This window comes from Octopus bimaculoides, chromosome 4, assembly GCF_046866305.1.
Source record: "Octopus bimaculoides isolate indiv1 chromosome 4, ASM4686630v1, whole genome shotgun sequence".
Lineage (NCBI taxonomy): Eukaryota > Metazoa > Mollusca > Cephalopoda > Octopoda > Octopodidae > Octopus > Octopus bimaculoides.
The window spans coordinates 88,221,412-88,249,193 of record NC_142931.1 but is presented as its reverse complement, the minus strand read 5'-3'; the positions used below and the strand labels follow the sequence as shown (position 1 = coordinate 88,249,193).

General features: G+C 38.2%; 1 protein-coding gene across 5 annotated transcripts in view; it reads right to left on the bottom strand.

Moving 5' to 3' along the window:
* Positions 1-27,782, bottom strand: part of LOC106870207 (cell division control protein 45 homolog) — a 67,523-nt gene extending 39,741 nt beyond the window's left edge. Inside the window, exons 1-4 of one of the 5 annotated variants that reach the window (XM_089350939.1) lie at positions 27,623-27,782; positions 12,961-13,020; positions 8,924-9,016; positions 6,885-6,979 (exon numbers count right to left, since the gene is read on the bottom strand). In XM_089350939.1, coding sequence (XP_089207065.1) covers positions 6,885-6,979; positions 8,924-8,941 — 113 coding nt within the window. In that variant the 5' untranslated portion in view covers positions 8,942-9,016; positions 12,961-13,020; positions 27,623-27,782. Of the gene's footprint in view, positions 1-6,884; positions 6,980-8,923; positions 9,017-12,960; positions 13,021-13,195; positions 13,603-13,692; positions 13,715-13,840; positions 14,034-26,853; positions 27,005-27,622 lie in introns of those variants that run through there. The other 4 variants (XM_014916209.3, XM_052967208.2, XM_089350941.1 and 1 more) reach the window with 4 other exon arrangements.

The window sequence follows — 27,782 nt, the reverse complement described above, 5'->3', positions numbered from 1 at the left end:
ATCTTTGCAATATTCTCTCCATTTCATAACCCATGTGTTCCCATACTTTGCCATGATTTCCTCACTGATCTCTCCCTTTCGCTTACAAATTTGTAATCCTTCTTGCCTTGTTTTATAACTTGCATCTTTCTCATGATTCTTCCAGCGATAAAGTCTTTCAAGACTCTCTCTCTCTCTCTCTCTCTCTGCCTCACTAGTCTCTTCTTACTGTTATTTCTTGAGGTGAAGCTGGCCATTGCTTGTCCGCAATGCGCCCACCCATTCCTGCCCCCACCACCTATACCGGAAATTTCTTCTCTTATACCAGAAACCCCTACATGGGCTTCTGTATCAGAAGACTTGCATAGCTCTCTCCCACCCACCACCACCAATCATCCACACTATGGCTCATTTACTTAATTTAAAATTGACCTATTTATGTTTGCAACAATAACGCTTATATTTACAACACTTATAACATATTTACAATGCTTACATTACACTCAAAATAGGAGCAACAAGTTTAACATGTTTGAATGATGGTAGGTTAAAGTGAATACAGCTGATGTGATATGTCTGTTATCAAACGAAGATTGAAACCTTCTTTTCAGGTGCTGAATACCATCTCTCCTTCCCATGCTCCCTCCCATGTCCCTTTCCCAATTTACAGAGTTGGCAGTGTTAATGTAGACACATTGAAAGCTAGGTTAGTGAGATTGTTGAGATACTTGAATGGATGTGTGTTGATGTATGTTGCATTCAAGAGGTATTGGAGAGGAGCTTCAGCCAGGTTCCTCACAGGCAAGACACATAGGTATAAAATCTTCTGAGAAGCTAACAGTAGCAGGGTAGGTGGTGTGGACATAATTCTTGCAGAAAAATGGGTGGATAAGGTCATAGAAGTAGTCACAGAGTGCAATAGCGTACTTAAGCTCAGGCTAGTCTTGCAGAATACTATAGCGACAATTATCTCTGCTTATGCCTACCAAGTGGGTCTACCAAAAGCACAAAATGATCACTTTTATGGGCATGTCGGACAGCAGCCCAGTATCTTTCATGGTGTGTATGTGGGCCATGGAATTGGTTCCCAAAACGAAAAGGGAACAAGGCTACTGGAGTTCTGCGATGCAAATAACCTATTGATCTGCAACACCAAATTCAGAAAGCTGACCAGCCACCTGATAACCTACCAGTCAGGTGACTATGCTAGCCAGATCAATTACATTCTCACCAGAGAGCAGGATGCATGGTTGCTCCTAAATACAAAGATTGTCCCTGGTGAAGAATGTACCTCCCAGCAAAGACTCGTCATTAGTGACTTTAGACTTCAGGCCAGAAGGATACCAAGAAGCAGACCAACCTGGAAAAGAAGGATTTAGAAGCTTAAGGACCCTTCATATGGTCAGAGATTTAGGGACATCTTAATTGAGAAATTTGATGAGAGGGAAGAGGAACTAGACTTGTGACATAGAGGGTAACTGGGAATTCTTGTGGGTCAGCTTCCTGAGTGCCACAGACCAAATCTGTAGTTGGTGCAAAGTTCTATCCAGACTTAAGGTAATGTTGTGGGGGAATGATACTTTAGACAGGGCCATTAGAGTAAAGTAACAGGTTTGGAAGGCCTTGAAGAGTGGAGGAAGTAGGGAATTCTATCAACCAGAGGGGAAGCTAGGAGACAGGTATATATATAGCCAAGGGAGATGCAGAACAGAAAAAGTTTGCCTATGTTCAGCGACATGAGGACCAAAGACTTGAGGTGTTGCAGATTGCAAGACAGTGTGTGAGAGAAAATTGTGATGTCATAAGAGTGAAATGTGTCTGCATGGATCATGGTACACTTGCATTTAATGATTCTGCAAAGAAAGAGCCTTGGAAAAGCCATTATAAAAGACTGCTGAACATGGAGAATAAATGGGAAAAGGAGAGTCTACCAAATGTTGACCCAACTGAGGGACCAGCTATCCAAATCAACAAACCTTGGTAGATAAGGCAATTAACGATATGAAGACAGGGAAAGCCCCCGGCCCATTAGGAATCACCACTGAGATGCTTAAAATATCTGGTAGTGTGGGTTATGGTCTAGTCACCCATATTGTAAATCAGGTGGTTCACAAAGGAATCATATCCAATGACTGGTGTAGCAGCACCATAGTCAACTTCTACATAAGTAAAGGATACCTTAGAGAGAAATAATTACAGAGGTATCAAATTATTAGATCAAGTGATGAAAGTTATGGAGAGGGTCATAGCCCAACTAATTATGGAGAGAATTAGTCTAGATGAAATGGAGTTTCACTTCGTACCAGGCAGAAGCACCACTGATGCTATATTTCTGGTAAGACAGCTGCAGGAGAAATACATAGCCAAAGATAAACCTCAGGACTTAGCTTTTGTTGACTTGGAGAAAGCCTTTGACAGGGTCCCCTGATCCCTTATCTGGTGTTCAATGCAGAAACTAGGAATAGACAAGTGGTTGGTGAGAGCTGTACAAGCCATGTACAAGGATGTTACCAGTAAGGTGAGAGTTGACAACAAGTACAGTGAAGTATTCTGGGTACAAATAGGGGTTCACCAAGGATCGGTCCTCAGCCCTCTCTTGTTCATCATAGTCTTCCAGGCAATAACAGAGGAATTTAAGTTAGGCTGCTCCTGGGAGCTCCTCTATGCTGATGACCTTGTTCTTATAGCTGAAACACTACCAGAACTAGAGAAAAAGTTTCAGGTATTGAAGCAAGGTCTAGAATTGAAGGGCCTTAGAGTTAATCTAGCAAAAACCAAAGTCTTAGTAAGTAAGAATGCAGACAAATCACAAATCCCTTCAGGCAGACAAATCACAAATCCCTGCTTGATCTGTAGAAAAGGCGTAGGTAGAAACTCCATAAGATGTACCCGGTGTAAGCTATGGACACATAAGAGGTGTAGTAATATCAGAGGAAGGTTAACAGGGAAAATAGCTTTTGTGTGTAGTAGATGCATATGTACAATAAACACCAAAAATGTACAGAAAATAGAACTCCATCAACTGCTAGTGGGGTAAGCTAGAGGTACTAGATACTTGTGTCATGCAAATAGTACCCATACCAGTGGCATGTAAAAGCACCCATTACACTCACAGTGTGGTTGGCATTAGGAAGGGCATCCAGCTGTAGAAACCATGCCAAATCAGACTGGAATCTGGTGCAGCCTTCCAGCTTGCCAACCCTAGTCAAACAATCCAACTCGTACCAGCATGGACAACAGATGTGAAATGATGATGATGATGATTTCTTCTAACATTGTTGTGCTATTGATAACATACTGCAGTTTAACCGACCATCAGTCAAGCCTGAATGGAGTGGTAGTTTTATGCATAAAGCTGAAACCAGTCAGAAGTTTATATCACATTCTTTTCTCATGCTTAATCTACTGGGCTATTGGACATAAGGCGATCATCTGTATATATTTTATATGCCAGAATTATTTTGCATAAATTTAATAATAATTTGATTGTACTGAAAAGTGTAAATAACACACATACAGATACACTCAGGGAAGATCTCTCCCAAGAAAGCACACTCAAATCCTCTATATCATAAAAGGTGACCATGCCAATCATTAGCTCAGAGGGAGTCAGGGTTCTGACAGAAACTAACACTGCCAGAAAGCTATTCCATTAGCAAAGATTTAAATAAGCTACTATAGTATACTTTACTTGACATACAAATTTAAATTGTTGCATATTTATATATTCTTGTTGTACAGACCTGGAATAAGTTATCATTTTTTAAACATATTTTGATTTATATCTTTACTTAATTAACACCAGACATAGCTGCATGGTTAAAAAGTTTATCCCTCAACCACATGGCTTCAGGTTCAGAGTTCCCCTCTGTGTGACACCTTGGGTAAGGTATATCTCCAGGCCAACCAAAGCCTTGTAAGTGAATCTGGTAGACAGCATGAAAAACAGACATTAAATGATGTTGATAATATATATATATATATCATTATCACTGTTGTTTAACGTCCGCTTTCCATGCTGACATGGGTTGGATAGTTTGATTGAGAATTGGAAAGCCGGGAGGCTGCACCAGGTTCCAATCTGATCTGGCAAGGTTTCTACAGCTGGATGCCCTTCCTAACACTAACCACTCCAAGAGTGTAGTGGGTGCTTTTACATGCTACCAGCACAGGAGCCAGTCAGGCGGCACTAGCATTGGCCACACTCGAATGATGCTTTTTACGTGCCACCGGCGTGGGTGCCAGTCAGGTGGCACTGGTATCAGCCATGACTACGATTTCACTTGGTTCAACAGGTCTTCACAAGCATGGCATACTGCCCAACAATTGAACGGTGCTTTTAAACGGGCCAATTATGCAACACTGGCATCGGCCATCACTACAGTCTTGCCGGGTCTTCTCAAGCACAGCACATCTCCAAAAGTTTTGGTCATTTGTCATTGCCTCTATGAGGCCCAAAGTTCAAAGGTTATGCTTCACCACCTCATCCCATGTCTTCCTGGTCTACCTCTTCCACAGGTTCTCTCCACTGTTAGGGTGTGACACTTCTTCACACAGCTGTCCTTATCCATATGCATCACATGACCATACCAGTGCAGTTGTCTCTCTTGCACACCACCTCTGATGCTTCTTATGTCTCATTTTTCTCTCAAGGTGCTTACACTCTGTCATGTATGCACACTGACATTACACATCCAGCGGAGCATACCAGCTTCATTTCTTTCAAGTTTACGCATGTTGATTATTAAATTGTAGCTCGCTTTGTTTGTAGCTATGCCACATTGGCTTTAGCTAGGAAATAGGGCAGCCATAATGTTTTGTTGTTCGCAGTGCACCCCACTCCAATCCCACCCTCACTACCTATACCAGAAGTCTTTCTCCTCTAACCTCTACCAGATGTCTTTCTCCTGAGCACCTCTAACAGTCAACTATATGGATTACTTTCCATCCTTCTCCCTCCATCCCTATGTGGGTTCATGGTTCTGGGTTCAGTCCCACTGCAGGGCACTCTGGGCAAGTGTCCTGTACCATAGCCTTGAGCCGACCAAATCCCTATGAGTGGATCTGGTAAACAGAAACTGAAAGAAGCCCACCAAAATATTTATATATGTGTGTGTGTGTTTCTTTGTGTTTGTCTCCGCCATCACTGCTTGACAACCAAGTTAGTGGTTCAGTAGAAGAGACTGATAGAATAAGTACTAGGCTAAAAAAAATTAAGTCCTAGGATTGATTTGTTTGACTAAAACCCTTCAAAGCAGTGCTCTAGCATGGCCACAGTCAAATGACTGAAACAAGTAAAAAAATTTTTTTAAATACTTATTAATTCATATTGTTTTGTATTAATCATGTATAATCTAATAGCTTCAGGATTTCAATGATGTGACTTTTTACATTTTAGAATAACATTGTAGGGTAGGTATGAGAGGCTTGACCTGGCTGCTTTCAACATAAAACAAGGAGGATATTTGGGCCAGATGTTTTGGGCTGATTTGAATGTTAAAGGGTCAATTGGGGTTTTTGTTTTACATTCACATATATTTTTGTATGCAGTCCATTTCAATATTGAATTAATGCTGACAAAATAGACTTTTTTCTCTAGGCACCTTCAAAATATTGTCATATAAAATCCTCAAAGCCATTGTTGGTAAATACTGCAATCAATTATGAACATTTGACATTTATTAACACACAGCTAACAGGCTTACCAAAAGCAATCACTTTTTCTTGAATTTAATTCTTTTTATTCTTCTTTTTCCTTTTACTTGCTTCAGTCATTTGACTGCGGTCATACTGGAGCACTACCTTGAAGGGTTTTAATCGAACAAATTGACCCCAGAACTTAGGGAGGGGGACAAACACAGACACAGACACACATACACGTCAGGCTTTTTCAGATTCTGCCTACCAAATTCACTCACAAGGCTTTGGTCAGCCCAAGACTATAGTAGAAGACACTTGCCCATGGTACCACGTAGTGGGACTGAACCTGGAACCATGTGGATGGGAAGCAAGCTTTTGGTGCTCCTTTATGATTTTGATCATCAGAAATGCAATAGATCAGTAATTGTCCTGTTGAAAATGTGTAACAATTGATGCTAAAGTTGACTAATTGCGATAGAGAATAAACAAGTTTCTTTTGCTCTCTCTAATGAGTGATCCTCTGCTGGTTTTAACAATAAGCATTCAGTTATTCTATCATCTGAACTACTTACACATTAAATTAACAGCTAAGTGGCTGCGTATTCTGCAGAAACTCATACCCATAATATAATTCAGGCTGATTCAGCATGACATGGCTGGACCTATGAATCCAATGGGCTTCCACAGTTTCCATTTACCCAATTTCACTCACAAGACTTGGGCTGACATGAAACTATAGTAAAAAAAAAAAACTTGCCCAAGATGCTGAAAGACTAAAAGATAAAGCTCATGTCATCCATTTACATTACATATAGGCGCAGGAGTGGCTGTGTGGTAAGTAGCTTGCTTACCAACCACATGGTTCCGGGTTTAGTCCCACTGCGTGGTACCTTGTGCAAGTGTCTTCTACTATAGCCTCGGGCTGACCAAAGCCTTGTGAGTGGATTTGGTAGACGGAAACTGAAAGAAGCCCGTCGTATATATGTATATGCATATATATGTGTGTGTTTGTCTCCCCAACATCGCTTGACAACCGATGCTGGTGTGTTTACATCCCCGTAACTTAGCGGTTCGGTAAAAGAGACCGATAGAATAAGTACTAGGCTTACAAAGAATAAGTCCTGGGGTCGATTTGCTCTACTAAAGGCGGTGCTCCAGCATGGCCGCAGTCAAATGACTGAAACAAGTAAAAGAGTAAAAGAGATTACATGTCCAGAACAATGCAGACATGTAGACATGACTCAATGAATAAAAATATATTTTACCTGTCAAAAATGTAGAAACACACATCTTTCTCAGGTTGTAACAACTCCACGACATCGAAAGATGCACCACAGTTGATCATGACAATATGTTTAACCTAAAAATAAAGAAACATCTTTTAATAATAATCCTTTCCACTATAGGTACAAGGCCTGAAATTTGGGGGGATGGGGTAAGCCGAGTAAATCAACACCAGTATTCAACTAGTACTTATTTTATTGATCCTGAAAGGATAAAAGGCAAAGTTGACCTTGGTGGAACTTGAACTCAGAACATAAAGATGGACGAAATGCTGCTAAGCATTTTGTCCAGCGTGCTAACGATTCTGCCAGCTCATTGCTTTAATAATAATAATAATAATAATAATAATTAGCTGGACCCGTGAAAAATTCACGGAAAACACAAAAAATGTAAGCATCTGTAAACAGTGAACTGGTGCTATGAGAAATGTTTGTATATTATGACCGTCTGTCTCTTTATGTTCTGAGTTCAAATTCTGCCGAGATCGACTTGTCCTTTCGGGGTCAATAAATTAAGTATCAGTTGCGTACTGGGGATCGATCTAATCAACTGGCCCCCCTCCCCACAAAAAAATCAGGCCTAGAAAAGTATATTGTGACAGTTACAGAACATAGAAAGTGATGTAACACCCGCTTTTGATTTAACAATGTGTATATGTATCTGTGTATCTACTCTTGCAATGTGATAAACATTTAAAAACACAAAATGAATGCCATCACCACTCACTGTCTCTTTCACTCTCTCTGTTCTCCTCTCTCTCTCTCGCTTTGCCTCTTCTTTGAAGTGTAACACACACAACAGGTACGAACAAAAAAAGTTGGCATATTAATATTACTGATAATAATAATAATAATCACATATATAGTGGTGTGTTTACCTTGTCCAATTTCAAATTTAAATAACCTTAAGCAAATATCTTCTACAGCCTCAGATTGACTGAGCAAGAATTGGTCCACAAAGATAGCACAAAAGCCCATCGTACCTATGCAAGTGCCTGCTTTAGTGTGCTTTCTCTTCCTGACTGGAGTTTTTCAGTTTATTTTAACAACAAAACTCATTTTCAACACATATCTTGAAAGCAGTATACTCTTTCACACCCTCTGGTTTGAACATTGCACACTTAGCTCTTTAGCATGTAACCAGGGTATAGTCAACCCTAATATCATACCTGTTTTACAATCAAAAAGGCAAAATAATCCAGTCTCCCACGCCTACCCTAATTTCATTCTGACAATACACAATCATCATCATCGTTTAATATCTGCTCTCCATGCTGGCATGGGTTGGACGGTTTGACATGGAGCTGGCTAGCAGGAATCTGTCCGGACTCCAAATGTCTGTTGTGGCATGGTTTCTACAGCTGGATGCCCTTCCCAATGCCAATCACTTAACAGAGTGTGCTGGGTGCTTTTTACGTGGCACCAACATGGGCATGTAAATGCAGCACCAGCACAGGATCTATGATCTAATGCATGTAAATAAAGGGCTGAATATTGTATAAATAGAAAAAAATGTGGAGGTGCAATGGCCCAGTGGTTAGGGCAGCAGACTCGCGGTTATAGGATCGCGGTTTCGATTCCCAGACCGGGCGTTGTGAGTGTTTATTGAGCGAAAATGCCTAAAGCTCCACGAGGCTCCGGCAGGGGATGGTGGCGAACCCTGCTGTACTCTTTCACCACAACTTTCTCTCACTCTTACTTCCTGTTTCTGTTGTGCCTGTAAATTCAAATGGTCAGCCTTGTCACACTGTGTCACGCTGAATATCCCCGAGGACTACATTAAGGGTACACGTGTCTGTGGAGTATTCAAAACCAAAGATTTCCAGTATACAACTACTTATTGATATGCATAACAGTATATTTCACACAGAGTAACATAGACTAGAATAGAATACCTGAGATAAAATGAGAAATGACTCCTACAATATACACAAGTAAGGTGTAAGACTTTTATTTCCAGATACATAGACAGAGCACTTATAAACATTTACAAGACTTACAACATTAAAGCTGAAACATACCCCTTCACAATTATCCATAAAAGAAGTTTCAAGACTTTCTTTTCCTGTAATAGGGATGATAGAGTACAACACTTGGTCACACTGGAATAAATACTGCAATAAAAAAAAAAAAAAATTCAAATATTTTCTGTTAAGGAAATAATTTTTGATCATTTCAATACCAATTAGTCAATCATTGAGCAAAGCATGTCCTACATAAATGGAGCAATACAATGTCAATTGTGCAATGCATAGAAATACCATATAATAGCCAAATGAACTAATACTTAAAACCAAAACAAAAAAATAATATTAAATTGCCATCATGAAGAAACATTTTACCCATCATATAGAACCTGATCGATCTACATGGCATAAATAAATAAATAAATGGAACACACATTCTCATCATTGAACATCATTTTATGCCCACTTTTCCATCTAGCATACATTAGACAGTTTTTCTGGGGCAGTGTTTTCTAGTTGGATGCTCTTCCTGTTGCTAACTCTTTTAGCCACCTTGATTAAGTGTCCTCATCTATAGCCCCAGCTTGATCAAAACCTTATGAAAGCTCTGAAGGCGACCAAACTCAACATTAAGATTGTTGAAAGCCAGGGAACTCCGTCAGATCACAACACCATATGCACCAATGATAACTGCGTGGTATGTAGGATTAGCCCTGGCATTAACTGTAGAACCAGAAATGTAGTTTACAGCATAAGATGCATAGGTGTTTGTAAAGACATGAACATGACATACATAGGGGAGACATCTAGGAGCATTACAGAACGACTAAATGAACATTTGAGACAATATGATGACAAAAAAACTGTCTTCCATACTCTACCAACATTCCAAGGACCAACATGGAGGCAACTCACAGTTTATACAGGTAGAGTAAAATAGTTAATGGGCTGTTATGTAGATGTATGCGTGTGTGGGTGTGTGTATATGTGTATGCACATGTATGTAGGCATATGGATATGAAAGTAAACAGATTGACATACAGACGGTTAGGTACAAAGGTTATATGAACAGACAAGCACACATACACACAAATGAAGACTGAAAATGAAGACATGACCATATATACACACACACTTCACTTCACGCAAGGACACATATGGAGACACACGTCCACACATAAGGAGATACACATCCATACATACACAGTACATAATTGCAAAAAACCCATACACACACACATGCAAACACACACACACATACATAAAATCACACAAACACATGAATATGCAGAATACATACATATATACATAGGCACACACACATATACATGCATACACCCACACACATGCGCACAAACAAACAAAAAGAACGCAGTGTGAATAACAGACAGAGTCAACAACTATTGAAAAGGTTGCAAGATGCAATGAAAATTTTAGAAAAATAAAGAAGGAAATGGGTGGAAAATTTACCAGTGTGTGTGTTAAACTATGAGGCACTTAAAAGAGAATGTCTCTCCCCAGACACAACAGAGTATATATATATATAATTTAATACACACAGGCATTATATGTGAACAATTATTAGTTTCATGCAGAAATAGTATAATAATTGGCCGGCTTGTATTGCATGCTGTGTACTATCCTGCAATCGTTCAGGTTCAAAATAAATGTCTATTCTCTATAAAAAAAAAAGTTTGGCTGGAAAGGGAATTGTGTCCCTTCTCTTCAGTTAGCAGGATATTGGCAATAACTTATACAGAAACTAAGAACGGTTGGTGCAGGGGTTAATCGGTTAGAGAAAGACTAGTGTTTGTAAGACTATCCTTAATCTAAAGCGAATGGTGTTCTTAAGTTCAACAGCAGAAACTTATTGAGAAGCTCGGATCTTGTGAAAATTTCTGATCTCAAGTTTAGGTCAGTGGAGTTCTTAAAATACACTTCATAAATGAGATCAGAAATTTTCAAGCATCTTGATAAGTTTCTACTATTGAAGGATCTTGCCCTTTTGATGGGGAACTCAATTAATTAATTCTCTTTAACTAAACACTTTGAAATTTCGGATACTGGTAGAATGTGTCATAGAGGACATCTTTTACTCTTAGCGTTGTTGAGAAAAGTTTCTATTTGCAAAGTTATTTCGTGTTAAAGTTGTCGTATTTCGGTAATTTCAATCAATCAATGACATGTATTCAGCTGAATAAAATTACTGCTGTTGTTTGTCAACAACAACTTCTGGCAGTGTGTATTTCGTTTGTCACTGTTATTTATGACATCTCAGTTATGTGCGTATGAATTAACGAGTGTATCTGAAGCACGTTTACTTCATGACACCACCATAATTGTTTGTGCATTTCTACTGCCTTTAGTTTGTTTTCCTGTTTTTCAGCTACTTCCTCCCCCACTCCATTTTCTTGCAAATAATTGGGTTCTTTAAAAAAATTTTTTTTTCCAAAACCCCAGCTTATCGGATACAGAGATTCTGGAAAATTGCCAAAAATTGGAATTTTGAAATTTTTTGCCCCCATCCCTCTAATTTCTTCATTTTTCACTTTTTTCTGTAACCCTAACCCTAAAACCCAAACCCTAACCGTAAAACCCTAATCCTAAAATCCTAACCCTAACCTGAAGTAGAAAAATTGCTGTAAATTTTTTTAAAGCTAAAACCAATACAAACACACGAACGATGTCATAAATCATCATCATCATCATCATCGTTTAACGTCTGCTTTCCATGCTAGCATGGGTTGGACGATTTAACTGAGGACTGGTGAAACCGGATGGCAACACCAGGCTCCAATCTAAATTTGGCAGAGTTTCTACAGCTGGATGCCCTTCCTAACGCCAACCACTCAGAAAGTGTAGATAACAGTGACAAATGAAATATACACCGCCGATAGTTGTTGCTGACAAACAACAGCAGTAATTTTATTCAGCTGACTACACGTCACTGATTGGTTGAAATTACCGAAATACGACAACTTTAACACGAAATAACTTTGCAAATAGAAACTTTTCTCAACAACGCTAAGAGTAAAAGATGTTCTATATGACACATTCTACCAGTATCTGAAGTTTCAAAGTGTTTAGTTAAAGAAAATTAATTAATCAAGCTGCCCATGAAAAGGAAAAAAATCCCTATTGAATTTGAGAACACCACACTCTCTAGATTAAGGAGTCGTACAAACTTTAACCTTTACACCAACCATTTTAAATTCATATATAAAATACTACTAATATAGCCACAGTCTGAAATAAATAAAAGAAAGTAAAAGAATAATGTTTGTCTAACGAATTAAAGGGACAGAACTTTTACCTCTCTTACCCTCCAAACTTGCCTTCTTCCTTGCTCTTTTGCACTTTTTCTCGGAGAATAGCTATATTTATTTTGAACTTGAACAATTGCAAGATAGTACACTGCATACTAAACAAGCCTATAGTAGTTCACATACAATTCACATATATATATCTTGTGGTTATTAAATTATATCTATCTCTTGCTGAATGGAGTACCTTTTTGATGATCCTGCCAACAACAGAACAGTACAATGTATGTATGTATGTACGTATGTACATGTGTGTGTGTGTGTGTGTGTGTCTGTGTGTAGTTGAATATGAATGTGAGTGCATGAATGTAAGTATGTTGTTGAGTATGTATGTCTTGACAAAGCATGCAAACTGTAAATATTCATCACCAACATACATTGTCATTTGTTGGTAACTTTCTATGGGAAAATATCACCTTGCCTGGAAAAGGGTGAGGGATAGCAACAGAAAGAGTATCCAGCTATAGAAAATTTGCCTCAACAACTCTCATCTAACTCTTACAAGCATAGAAAAGTAGATGCTAAAACAATGAGGATAATGATGTATTATACTGAAAGGAAAACACATAATATTAGTTTCAAATTTTGACAGAAGGCCAACAAGTTTGCGGGAGTGAGGTAAGTTTCATTTTTTACAAAATTAATTAAAAGTTATAGACAGTGTATTTCAACAGAAGGGGTTAAATTTTTTTTTTTTTTTGTATAAAGAGCAATTTTTTGTAAATTAATATAAATTATATCAAAATATACAGAATCAATTATACTAACCTGCAGGATCTTGCAAGCACACAAGGCATCAACATTAAATGAAACCAATACAAGTACATGCTAAACAAAAATAAAATGGAAGAAAATGAAAACACTTTGTTAATAAACTTTAACAATAGAATCATAACAAAACTTGATTCTAATATAGGTAGGTAGATGGCTACACACAGTAACATAATAATACTTATTTAATTAAATCTTGCACACGAAATACACATACAAAATACTTATTTACTTTTTTTTTTAATATCTGGGTATGCAGGTAATTTGAAAATACCTCACAGAGTGAGAACTATTTCTTGCATAGTTATGGGCTGCCCTTTGGCAAAGCATGGCACCCATTCAGCAACCCTCCCCTCACCCCCTGCCAGGAATATGGCAAAGTCGTGAGACTGCAGCATGGTGGATTATGAAGAGGTAGCAGAAAAACTCAACTGAACCAATGGTGCTTCTTACACCGATGCTGAGTGGAGGAATACTAGATTAATGGTCAAGATCAAGAGAGTAACTGCAACACATCCACTGGGGTGGCACCCATGATTATGTAATCAGCTACTGAAGATTAACTATCACTCAAGTTTTCAATTCAAATTCATAAATACGGAATTTGATGGTGATAGAGTCATGGGAATCCTCAAACGCAGCGAAAAAACATTTAATATCGGTAGATACAAGACCACATATTTTGGGTTTAAGCAACTAAATCAACTCGACTACTTGGTTGCTATTTACTTTATCATTCTCAGAAGATCAAAAGTTAAGCTGACTGTAGTGAGATTCCAAATAGGTAACAACAATTCCTAGCATATGGCCCCCCTTCAGGTAGATGGCCCTGCTCAGTATGTAGAAAAGGAGTAGGTAGTAACTCTATAAGATGTACCCGGTGCAAGCTATGGACACATAAGAGGTGCAGCAACATCAAAGGCAGGTTAACTAGCAAGTTAGTTTTTGTTTGTGGCAGATGTTCAGGTGCAATAAAGACTGCAAACAAACAGGAAACAACTTCTATCTCATTCCAGGGTGAAAAACTAGAGGTAGTCGATAGCTCCCGCTATCTGGGCGACCAAGTTAGTAGTTGGGGTGGGTGCGCTGAAAGTGTAGCTGCTAGAATAAGAATAGCCTGGGAAAAGTTTAGAGAGCTCTTACACCTGCTGGCGACAAAGGGACTCTCACTCAGAGTAAAAGGCAGACTGTATGACGCATGTGTACGAACAACCATGCTACATGGCAGTGAAACATGGGCTGTAACTGCTGAGGACATACGTAAGCTCGCAAGGAATGAAGCCAGTATGCTCCGTTGGATGTGTAATGTCAATGTGAATACCCGTCAGAGTGTAAGTATCTTGAGAGAAAAGCTGAACATTAGAAGCATCAGTTGTGGCGTGCAAGAGAGACGATTGCGCTGGTATGGACATGTGGTGAGAATGGAGGAGGATAGCTGCGTGAAAAAGTGCCACACCCTAACAGTTGAGGGAACCCGTGGAAGAGGTAGGCCCAGGAAGACCTGGGTTGAGGTGGTGAGGCAAGACCTTCGTACATTGGGCCTCACCGAGGCGATGACTACTGACCGAGACCTTTGGAAATGTGCTGTGCGTGAGAAGACCCGGCAAGCCAAGTAAGATCGTTGCCAGTGCCCCTGGACTGGTTCTTGTGCGGGTGGCACATGAGATGCACCATTTTGAGCGTGGCCGTTGCCAGTACCGCCTGACTGGCTCCTGTAGGATTTTCGAGCGAGATCGCTGCCAGTGCCCCTGGACTGGCTTGTGCGGGTGGCACATAAAAGACACCATTTCGAGCGTGGCCGTTTTCGTGCGGGTGACACGTAAAAGCACCCACTACACTCTCTGAGTGGTTGGCGTTAGGAAGGGCATCCAGCTGTAGAAACTCTGCCAAATCAGACTGGAGCCTGGTGTTGCCATCCGGTTTCACCAGTCCTCAGTCAAATCGTCCAACCCATGCTAGCATGGAAAGCGGACGTTAAACGATGATGATGATGATGATGATGGACATGTATATAAGTTTTGGTGAAAAAAATGTAGTATATTATATTGAACCTCAATATCTGACTGGTATTTACTTTATTGACCAGGGAAGGAAGACAAAGTCAGTAATGAAGATTGGAGAATGGGCACATGAAAGAAGAAGTGAGGATCTTGTCTGTATTGAACCTTCATCTGATTGTGAGATATTAATTCTTTCATCACTGATGTGAATGACATTAATCCTTCAGCATTCAGTTTACTCTGTCAAATGTAATGCTTATTAATCTCATAACTTTGAGATTTCAATGTTGTAATTGTTTATTTTTACAATAACATTGTAGGGAATGTGTGAGAAGCCAGATCTAGCTAGTTTGAACATAATACAGGTAGAATGTTTAGGCCCGATATGGCTGGTTTAAATGTTAAAAGATTAAATCCAACTTGCCTCACACCACTCATGATTTGATGATACAGACTTCGTTTTAAGGTACAAATGCATTCCATCAAAATTTCATATTAATTTGTTCGAAACATTAATTATAATAATGACAAGGTTATTTTACTAAATTCTTAATTATTTTCAAAATTAAAAATGGGGTAAAAGGTGGTTAGTAACATTCAACCCTGCCAAGACCAAATAGATGTCCTTCATTAGGAATCAGGTTCCCTATCTTCCTCCCATTTACATGAATTATGGGCCTGATGTATCACATGGTGAGACAGTCAAACCGTTTGAGGAAAGGTCTTTGAAACTGCCTGGTCTTACTTTTTCATCTGGTCTTTCTTATACACAGTCAATAGGTAGGTCTGCCTTCTGTAATGTTGGGTCATTGTATAGATCAAAGTACTACCTCACATATGAGGCTATTTTGTATCTTTACAAGTCCACAAATCATCCTTGTATGGAACACTGTGGTCATATTTAGTAGGTGTCCCATCTGGTCACTTGACTCTCCTTGAGCTGGGTTCAGAAGAAAGTCTCTAATTTGATTGATCCCTCTTTTGCATCAACTTTGTAACCCTTGTCACATCAACGTGATATTATCAGTCTTAGTTTTTCTATTGTTATTACTATTGGAAGTACTCTGATGAACTTTCTCTCTTAGTTCCAGATCACTTTGTGCCATCTCCACCTGACTCAAAACTCACAGCATCTTCATCCAAAAGCTGTTGTACTTCCATGAATATGGAAGTCTTTCTATGGTCACAGCTTTTTCCCTCAAACTGCCAGACATTGGAACTCTCTTCCATCTTATGACTCAAACTCTTTCAAGTCTCAAGTAAATTCATTCCTTTTGTCTTAACTTTACCTTCTACATAATCCCTTACACTAAGTGCCTTCTCACATTGTTTGGGACTTTCATAAAAAAAAAATTGAAACAATGGAAGTATATTTCAACAGAAATATGGTAGCAAAAAGTTAATAATTGCATATTTTTATGAACTGTTTATTTGACAATTCAAGTGTTTGTTCATTCAGTTGACATCAGTTCTTTATTTTACATGAGCCAACAAGGAAGAGTTGTTATGTGGTTACTTAACCTGCTTAAATTAGCCACAAAATCTTCCTCAAATCACAGCCTACTGTCTTAAAAAAAGAACACATTGGATAATATAGTTCATAATACATTATCTCAGAAAAAATGAAAATAAAACAAGAAGAGACATAACTGAAACATCTTTGATTATAGATCTGCTTGATCAATAACAAAAATATTGAGAATGGCAACCATCACCCAATTCACTCACACTGGTTAAAAAGTTCACTTCACAACCACATAAATCTTGGTTCAATCCCACCACAAGCACCTTAGAAGTGCTTTCTATCATAGGTTCAGGTCATCCCAAACCTTGTGACTGAAACTTGGCAGATGACAAGTATATAGTAGCTTCTACATGGTCACTCAACCAGCTAGAAGCCTCAAAAAAGGAAGTACATTGTAAAAACTAGCCCTAATAGCACTATGTCTATCTAGGGAAAAAAAAGAAAAGGTTAAATAGTCATAGTGGAGCATCTTTGATTATATATTCGCTTGACCCTAGGACTAAGAACAACTCCTCATGGAACATTATTCAGCACCATCAGTGGCATCTAAGGAATTAGCAAATAACTGAAATTCATAGATTTAGTTTTGTTTTCATTATGAAAGTGATTCCATTTATAACGAGTTAGTAAAAAAAAAGGGGGACAATGCTGATCCACCTTGCAGGTCCTGCCAGTTTGGTGAGATTATCATAATCATCATTTAACATCTGCTTTCCATGCTGGCATGGGTTGGACGGTCTGACAGAAAACTGGTAAGCTGGGAAGTACACCAAGTTCCAGTCTGATCTGGCATGGTTTCTATGGCTGGATGTCCTTCCTAATGCCAACCACTCCAAGAGAGTAATGGGTGCTTTTTACGTACCACTGGCACAGGTGCCAGTTACATGACACCAGCATTGGCCATGACTATGATTTTACTTGGTTTGACAGATCTTCTCAAGTATGGCATATCACCAAAAGTCTTGGTCACTTATCATTGCTTCCATGAGGCCCAACATTCGAAGATCAGGCTTCACTACCTCATCTCATGACTTCCTGGGTCTACCCCTTCCACAGGTTCCCTCCACAGTTAGAAATTGGCACATTTATGTTGCTATAATGTTCAAGCTGAACATCTGCAAGGAACAAAAAAATTTTAATGAATGCTTGCAATAGAAAGAACCTCACTAAAAGACATACAAGGAACAATTCATGTAGCTGACTTAACCATTTAGCATTCAGTCAAATGTAATGCTTATTTATTCACATGGTTTTAAATTTGTCATGCATTAAAATTTTGATGATGAGATTGTTTAGTTTTAGAATGACAGTGTTTGGTAGGTCTAAGAGATTGGATCTGGCTAGTTTGAAGATAAAATAGAAAGAATATTTGGGCTGGATATTGCCAGTTCAAATGCTAAAGGGTAAAACCCCTCTTTCTCTTTCACATGGGTATCATTCACATAAAAACCATAACAACTGCCTTCACAAGCTAATGAGGAAGTCTCACTCAAGCTACTAAAAATAGCAGCCAAATTTCCTTCATATTACATGCTACTATTTTAAAAAAAAGTCCTTGAAATATAGTGTTTGTTTGAATAAAAAACAGGGTGGTCATGCTTGGAATGCCTTTGATAAGGCTTGGCCTGTGGCTAAAAAAACACCTGCCAGGAATAAAACCTCAAAAACAACCTAATTTCATTTAATAGTACATGCTAAAACATGAAAATATTATTCTTTTTGACACACTACTAATAATATTGATGAGCAATAGCAGTAAACAACTTAATGTAACTGTCACAAGTAATATGACAATGCTTATATATAAAGAACATCACCATGCTGGGATTCAGGTCAAAGTGATATCATTGGTGTCATTAGTTCCACATTTGATTTTCCTTACTATCATGCATTGGATATATATATTGATCTTACATCATATCTTCGGTCTGCCTTGACTACTAAGGTAGTTCTACATCTGACTTGACAGTGGATAACTTTCACTACCAACAAATACTGCTGAGGTCCAGTCATACGAAAATATCTTTCATTGTCTAGGGGGTCTTTCACTGGCCAATATGATTGAAACAACGAAAGCGGTGAGCTGGCAGAATTGTTAGCAGGCTGGGCAAAATCTTGGTGGCATTTTGCCCATATTTGCGTTCTGAGTTCAAATTCCACCGAGGATGACTTTGTCTTTCATCCTCTTGGAGTTGATATCAGTTGAGTACCGGGGTCAATGTAATTGACTTATCCCCTTCCCCGAAATTAAAGCAACTGGTAATATTGTTGCTGCTTAGCCCAGGTCAGACCAGAATATCTTTTATCAAAAATGTATCTAGTACTACTTTATCTAACATATCCTCCCATTGTTGAAATGGTAGGATGTGATTTGAGTGAGATTGTGTCTAGTACTCCAAGCAGGCTGAGTGACTGCAAAAGGGTTCCCTTGTTAACACATATGCCAAGCAAAATCTTAAGAGGATGACAATTGTATACATCATGAAATTTGCAATAGCATTTAAATGCTCCTCTGAATATCAACTACTGTGATACTATTTATGTATCAACCATGGGGTTGTCCTCTTTGAAGATACAAGGACCAACATCACAAGGAAACTTGACATCCTGATTTGAAAGCCTTCTCTAATATTTGTTGCTCCAAATTAGCTACAATACATCAAGGTGTTTCCTTTTTTTTAATAATAAAGGAAACAAATTAAAAAGCAAGCATCTATATCCAACATAAACCATGCAGTGAAACACTACAGAAAGCAGAAGAGCCTAACTTAATATGTCAGAAATTAACTCTCCTCATAACACACAAACATGCTTTCATGAATTCAATAAAATTAGAGACATTATCCCTCCCAACTTCATCACCACCACTATTTTAAAGGACATTTCACCATGTTTGCATAGGCAGGCATGTCTTTTTCAGCACCATGTCACTAATTATTGCAGTCTTCCTGGGATTCAGCATTCTGCAATCAGTCTTCAACCCATGTCATTCTAGGTTTCATTCATCTACAGATTTCATCCACTCTCAGTTCTCTGTTCTTCTTTATACTTCTATCATCCTTCATACCACATGTTTACACAGAGCAGTGTTCTCTCTTGCACACTACATCTATCCCATCTTATATCCAGTTTTTGTCACAATTTATTTGCGAGTTGCATATCAATGAAGCATACTCATTTCATTCCAGAATGTACTGCTAACTGAAGTAGTCAGAGTAAGCAAATAAATAAAAATTCTTAGACGAGGGACAAATAGAATAAGAGTCATTATGAGTGCTAAAGGAGGTATTTCAATGAGGCCCCAATATGAACTACCTCAAAGTTGACTGAGAAGCATATTATAATTGTAGCATGTTCACATGAAGAGAGAATAGGATAGCTATACTGGTGAGCACGGAAGCTATATTTTATAACATGAGAAATGACAAAGGAACAAGTCATCTAGACTTCAGCAATATTACTTTGTCCAAATCACTTTGCCATAGCCTCTCTTAGATGCCATGTCAATGAATATCTTTGTGAATTTGTATTCTGATAACAGTTAGTTAACATCCAAAACAGTTCTTCGTAGCTTCTCTCAGATGCCATGCCAATGGGTATTAATATTATTTGTCGCTGCAGTAGTAGTCATGAAAAACTGTCTTTGATGGTCAGGACATGTAGCAAGAATGGAAGAGTCAAGATTCTCACACCAAGTCTTATTCAGTGAGCTCACTTCAAGTAAAAAACAAGGACCAACTCAAAGCAACATTAAAAGCCATTGGACTTGAGCCTAAATTGTTTGAAACACAAGCCCAAGACCGTACCAAGTGGAGGCATTCCATCACCTTCAGAAACATAAACTTCAAAGTCACCAGAAAAGAAAAGGAAGAAATCAAATGACAGAAGAGAAAGGCTTGACAAAATCAACCTCGTCCTCCACCAACATTGCCATGCAGTCAATGCCATCGACTCTTCTATGCAAGAATTGATCTACAGAGTCATCAACAGTATCACCATAAAGGAGCATTCAGCAAAACAGAAAATAAATACTTAAATATGAGATATTCATAGTAATGAAATCTACTCAAATTTCCATTCCCATTCAGGTAAATAGATTCTTAAATTCACTGTTAGATGAACCCACGTGGACAGGGTCCTATTTAAGCGAAGACTAAACGAGCAGCTGCTAAAATGAATTTCTGCAGCCAAGCAAGACATAAGTTGAAAATGTATTTATCTTAAATCTCCAGCTTTCTGAGATAAGCCACTCTACTTTACAAATTTTGACTCTCTTTCTTTCGTCAATAAAATGTAGCTACCCAATCATTTTCACTTTCTCACTCTGCTCTCTCAATCCACAAATAGAAAATACTAATGGTTCACTTTTTCTATATTATCATTGCTTTTATTGTTTTCATATTTTCATTGCTGCAATATTTGTGAATTCATATTTCAACATTTATTTTAACATCAAAGTTTCTCCACTGTAGCTTCTTACAGATGCATCGTCAATGAATATTTTTATGAATTCGTATTTTGCTAGATGAACCCATGTGGACAAGGTCCTGTTTAAGCAAAGACTAAACAAGCAGCAGTTACGACTATTTCCCCTTACTCTTCCTCTCTTATTAAAGTCAGACACACACATGCATACATATATGAATGTATAGTGTGTAAAAGAATGTATGCATTTGAATGAGTTAAACATAGATGTCTACATAACCATATATAAAGTTTTTATATTTTAAACTATGTTAGTCTACACATCACCATCAATAGTTAACATACTGACATGTGTTGGACAGTTTGACAGGAGCTGGTCAGCCGGAGAGCTGCCCAGGCTCCATTTGTCGGTTTCTCTAGCTGGATGCCCTTCCTAATGCCATACACTCTACAGATGTTTTGGGTACCTTTTACGTGGTATGAGTATGGGTGCTATTATATGACCTGACCATGAGTGCTTTTTACATGGTGCTGGCATGAGTGTTCTTTAAGTGGAGCCCAGTATCTCAGCTGAGAGAGAGAGCAAGAGAGTGGGAGGCATGGACATAACGGACCTGCCTGTATGTATGGATGGCCACTTTCTTTTACCTAACTTGACGTGTCTTCTCAAGCACTACAATTACAGATATATGCACATACCTTTGAGAAATAGGAGAGACCCCCTTCACTCATGAATGACCATTGGATTGCACCTAGAAAGTCCCCCTCCAAGGCACAAGTCCTGGCAAGGTTATTTATGGAAGACCAGCAGTTGTCCATGCATACCAATCCTTTCTCCACATCACTGACATTATCCAAGGGAAAAGCAAATGCTGATACAGCTTGGCACCAGTGACATTGCAATTCATTTCTACAGCTGAGTGAACTGGAGCAATATGAAATAAAGTGTCTTGCTCAAGAACACAACACACAGCAAGGTCTGAGAATCAAATTCACTACCGCACGATTGTAAGCCTGATGCTCTAACCACTGAGCCATGTGCCTTTTTGGCCTGCTTGCCTAGCCAGCAGGGTGGCATCATTCGAAGACTAAAATAATGCAAAAGTACATTGTTACCAGTAATGCATAACAACATCTGATAGCCTGATTGGTCACGTGGTCACATGACATATGCTTTTATTCATAAGCAAATGTATGAGTATTTTGTACAAATATGTCACCTATTTTCAATATCACCACCCACACCTGCCTCATCCCCCCTGAAAACTTGAGGGGTTGGAAGGAGACTGTGAACATTGAGTAGCATATGCATATTTACCTATACTTATATCTATAACTGCTTTCATTGACATGTACAAGGACTCATTACCTCTAGGATTGTGCCTGAAAACGTATTTTTCTTCTTCACAGATGCCAAACACAATCCCCAACATGCTCTCACACTCTCCAGAAGTTCACAAATTTAGAACAGCCATGATCAATGTCAACATTATGAAAGGTAGGTCTGGCGAGATTATTGAAATACTTGACTGAAGAAATGTGGATGTTTGTTGCATGCAAGAGGTATGATGGTGGGGAGCCTCAGCTAGACTGCTGTGGGTAAGGGGTGTAGATACAAATTCTTCTAGATAGGAAGTAGTGATGGGATAGATATACTCTTGGCAGAGAAGTCGATAAATAAGGTGACTGAAGTAGTCAGGGTATGCAACAGAATTATCAAGTTAAGAATAGTCTTATATAATGTAACAATGACATTTATCTCTGCATATACTCCACATGCTAGTCTAGCAGATGAACAGAAAGACTGTTTCTATGAGTCCTTTCAGAAGTCTACCTCAACAACAAAGGACAATGACCTTATTATTGTAGCTGGTGACATCAATGGTCATGTTAGGCAACACGTCAATGGCTTTGATGCTAGAAATGAAGAGGGAACAAGGCTCCTGGAGTTCAGTGACGCAAATGACTTGCTCATCTGCAACACTAACTTCAGGAGACCAGCTAGCCATCTTGTCACTTATTAGTTTGATGGGCACTCAAGCCAGATTGACTACATCCTCATCAGAAGCAGAGGTAGACAGATGCTTATAAATACATAGTCCTTTCCCAGTGAGGAACGTATAACTCAACATAAGTTAGTGGTTAGCAACTTCAGACTCAGGGCACAGAGATGCAAACCAATTTGGAAAAGGAAATTATGGAAACTCAAAGATCCATCAAACAGTCAGAGATTTAGAGATATTCCAATTACAGTATTTAATGAGAAAGAGGAGGATGTTGTGAAGTAGAAGACAACTGGAAATTGTATAAAGTAGAGGACAACTGGAAATTGTATAAAGTAGAGGACAACTGGAAGTTCTTACGGAACAATCTTCTGAAAGCTGCAGACCAAATCTCTGGCTGGGACAAAGTTTCTGGCTGACAGAGAGAGACTTGGTGGTGGAACAGTGAGGTACAAAGAGCACTACAAGCAAAGAGACAGGCTTGGAAAGATTAGAGAGATGGAAGCAGCAAAGAGCTATATCAGGTAGCTAAGAGGGAAGCTAGGTGACAGGTTTATGAAGCAAGAGCAAAAGCAGAAAGGAAGAAGTTTGCCAACATCTTACAGAGTGAAGATCAGAGACTTGAGGTATTCAGGATCACTAGACAGTGTGTCAGAAAGAATTGAGATATTGTGGGAGAGAAGTGTGTATGGATGGATAATGGTATGCTTACACTCAGTGACTCTGAAAAGGAAGAGGTGTAGAAAGCTATTATGAAAGGCTAATAAAATGTGAAGAATGAATGAGAGAAAGGTAATCTCTCCTTTATGAACCCAACAGAGGATCAGCTATTCATGTTGAAAGTAGTATGATAGATAAGGCAATTAAGAATACGAAGGCAGGGAAAGCCCCTGATCCATCAGGAGTCACTGATGAGATGCTTAAAATATCTTGCAGAGTAGGATATGATCTAGTCACCCATATAGTTAATCAGGTTGTCCATGAAGGTGTCATCCCAATGACTGGTGTGACAGTATTATAGTCAGCTGCTACAAGAGTAAGGGAGATGTCTAAGATAGAAGTAATTACAGAGGTATCAAATTGCTGGACCAGGTATGAAAGTTACAAACTTGAAGAAAGCCTCTGACAGAGTATATCACTGTGTGATATGGTGGGCTCTGAAGAAACTAGGGGTAAAAAGTGGCTAGCGAAAGATGTGCAGGTCATGTACAGAGGTTCTGTCAGTAAGGTGAGAGTTAACCATGAGTATACTGATGAATTTAATAGACAGGTAAGCGTTCATCAGGGTTCAGTTCTCAGTCCCCTCCTATTCATCATCATACTCCTGGTCATAACAGAAGAATTCAAGACTGGCTGCCCCTAGAAACTGCTATATGCTGATGATCTTGCTCTGATAGCAGATTTTGTAACAGAACTAGAAAAGAAATTTCAGGTGTGGAAGCAAAACCTGGAATCAAAGGGTCTTAAGGTTAACTTAACAAAGACTAAGTTTCTAGTAAGCAAGAAAACAGACAGGATATTACCCCCATCAGTTAAATGGTCCTGCTTGATATGTAGGAAAAGTATGGGCAGGAATTCAATATGATGCAAGTTATAGACACATAAGAGGTGCAGTGGAAAAACAGGAGGCTTATGAGAGAAAGTAGTGCATGTATATGGAAGATGCACAGGCGCCACAAATGCTCCCGAGGTAGTGGATAATTTCTGCTACCAGGAGACCCAATTAGCAATAAGGGAGGATGTGCAGAAAGTGTAATCACTAGAATAAGAATACAATGGAGAACATTCAGAGAGCTTTTACCGCTGTTGCAAGGAAAAGTTTCTCTCTCCAAGTGAAAGGAAGACTGTATGATGCATGTACACAAACAGCAATGCTACATGATAATGAGACATGGGCATTGAATGCAGAAGACATGCAAAGGCTAGAGAGGAATGAAGTTAGTGTGCTCTGCTGGATTCATAATGTCACTATACATGTGCTACATAGCACTAGCATACTGAGGAAAAAGTTAGGCATAGGAGGAATTAGGTGTGGTGTACAAGAGAGAAGACTGTACATAGTCATGTGAGTTATATGGATGTAGACATTTGCACACGAAAGTGCCAATTGTTTAAAGTGGATGGAACTCATAGAAGAGGGAGATCCAGGAGGACATGGGATGAAGTAGTGAAGAGCAATCTCAAGATACTGAGCCTTATAAAGGAGATGACAAAGGACTGAGATATATGGCACCTTGCTGTACTCAGGAAGACCCATCACCACTGCAGAATTGATATCAGTGCTGGTGCCATGTAAAAAGCACTCAGTACACTGTAAAGTGGTTGGTATTAGGAAGGGTATCCAGCTATAGAAACCATTCCAAAACAGACAATGGAGCCTAGTGCAGCCCTATCAGATCCTGTCAAACTGTCCAACCCATGCCAGCAAGAAAAATGGCAGTTAAATCATGATGATGATGATATCTGAAATACAAACTGCAGAAAATTGACCAGCTAAGGTACTCGGTTACCTGTTGGATGGGTAGCATATTGTCTGTGTTTTAATCAGAAGACACAAATAAATGGCCAGCAACATGGTAATTGAATTCGTGCACAGGCAAAAAGAAAAACCAGATTTATTAAAGACACATTTGTAAGTATCAACTTCATGGAAATAGTAAATGTTAAGTTGGATAGAGACATTAAGATGTCATAGGAAATCTATAATCAAAAACAGTCCAGATACAATTCAGTTATAGATACTGTTTATAACAGTGAAGGTAGAAGATTTGGCTGTCATTTCTAGTATGTCAAGCGACCATGAAAAGATCTCGTGGCTCGTGTAATTTACAGATAATTACTGAGTAATTAACCTCAGTAATTTACGTTCTTTTAAGTACAGGTAAAATTTGAATTTTCGTTTAATCAAAAGAAATTAGTGCCTATGAAAAAGCATCAATTAGGTTATCTATAAGTATAATTATTTCGAATTAATAATGACGAAAAAAATTTAAATTAGTAAGATACTCAACAGCCCAAAACGCTCGAGAAGAGATCTGAAAAGTTTGATAAACATACACACAACACATGCAAATATATACAAAGGTATACGTATAGAAGAGCGTCGGCACAGGTGAAGGGGTATTGGTTTGAAGAATGGCATAACTACAGGGTAACTACAGACCTCCCAAAGTCTAGGGGGTAAAACCCTGTAGTTATGCCTGAAGAATAACGAAATTAGTTTTATCGCAGAATACAAAGTAAGAATTTATTTTTTAGAATATAGCGTTCTCACACAAGAAGACACTGGAATTAAAGGCATTTATTTCAACCTTAGCAACCTTTTGTCTGTTCCCTTCGCAGGGATCTGCCTGCAAGAAAGACAGGCATTGTTCCACAGTAGGCGCCAGAAACGTCATACAAAGTTAAACTTTTCGTTTCAGAATATTCATAGTTGTCAGCACAGATTTTGCAAAAATTTTCCAAATACGTCTACCTTTAAATTATTTCAAAATTCTTCTGGTTGTATTTGATTCTATTTTACAAGACTGATTGTGCAACAGAGAAGCTATGTTCATAAACACATTCCATCAGTCGCGACCCACTGTCCCGACATATGTGTGTGTGAATAGCGGATCATGAAGCACATATCGCTATAAATAATAGCATGTAAAATATTGGGCTGAAAATCGAAAGGTGAGACACGAAACTCACATCTGTGGGTATCATTTTATATTTTCTATCCAGAAGGGTTTTCAACTCAATATTTACATGTTATTATTTATAGTTTTATGCACATCGAGATCTACTGTTCCAAAAAAGAATTAAGTTTATAAAATTCTTACAACGTCAACACAAACATACACAAACACAATAACAGAATGATACATATTACATGTGTAGGGGTGGATTGTGTACTGGTAAGAACTATATTAATATATACGTATATATATATCACCTGGTTTTGAAATTTGCTGTAAATTTCTTTTCGCGGATCTTTAATCAACATTGTATGAAATCACAAACACTTTCAAACTTTTAGCCGCTCTTTTTCTAAATCAAAACGTCAGCCACTTCCTGTTGTGGTAACATTGCACAGAATATATGCTTTTGTGGTGTTTGATATTTTAGTTCACATTTTAACACACAAACTAACTTTTATACAAATGTATAATATTATACAGAAATGATATATAGGAATGTTTAATATTGTGCATTTATTTACTGTTTTTCAAAACTGAAAATTATTTTGAAAAATTAACAATCGGAAGTAACTTCTGAAAATTCTTTTTGGCAGACGATAAATTTTAAATGTGAAATTAATATTAAATACCGCTTGAGGATAAATTGAAAATTGAAAGGAAAATAATAAAGTTTAAATGCGCATACAGTAGTAATGGGGAGCAAAATTCAGCAAAGAGTATTTTTTCTGAAATTAACAATCAGAAGTAACTTCTGAGAAATACTTTTTGGCAGACGATAACATTTTAATTGTAAAATTATGATTAAATGCAGTTTGTAGGTTAACTGAGATACGATAGAAAAATAATTAAGTTTGAACGAATGCCCAATGGTTAAAGGGAATAAAGTTAAACAAGAAGTATTTTCTGTTTAGAGATCGTAACAGTTATTTATATTTTTATCAGAAAGAATACAATTTGCGTTAGTAAATGGAAGAGACAATTCATATTATATAGAAACATTTAAGAAATTGCAAATAAATTTACCAGTTTTTAAAACTAAATATTATTTTGAAAAACAATCGGTTGTAACTTCCGAGAAATTATTTTTGGCAAACGATAAGTTTTAAGTTCAAAATTAAGATTAAATGGAATCTAAGGGTTGATTGAGAACGGAAATGAAAATAAAGTTTGAATACATACACAA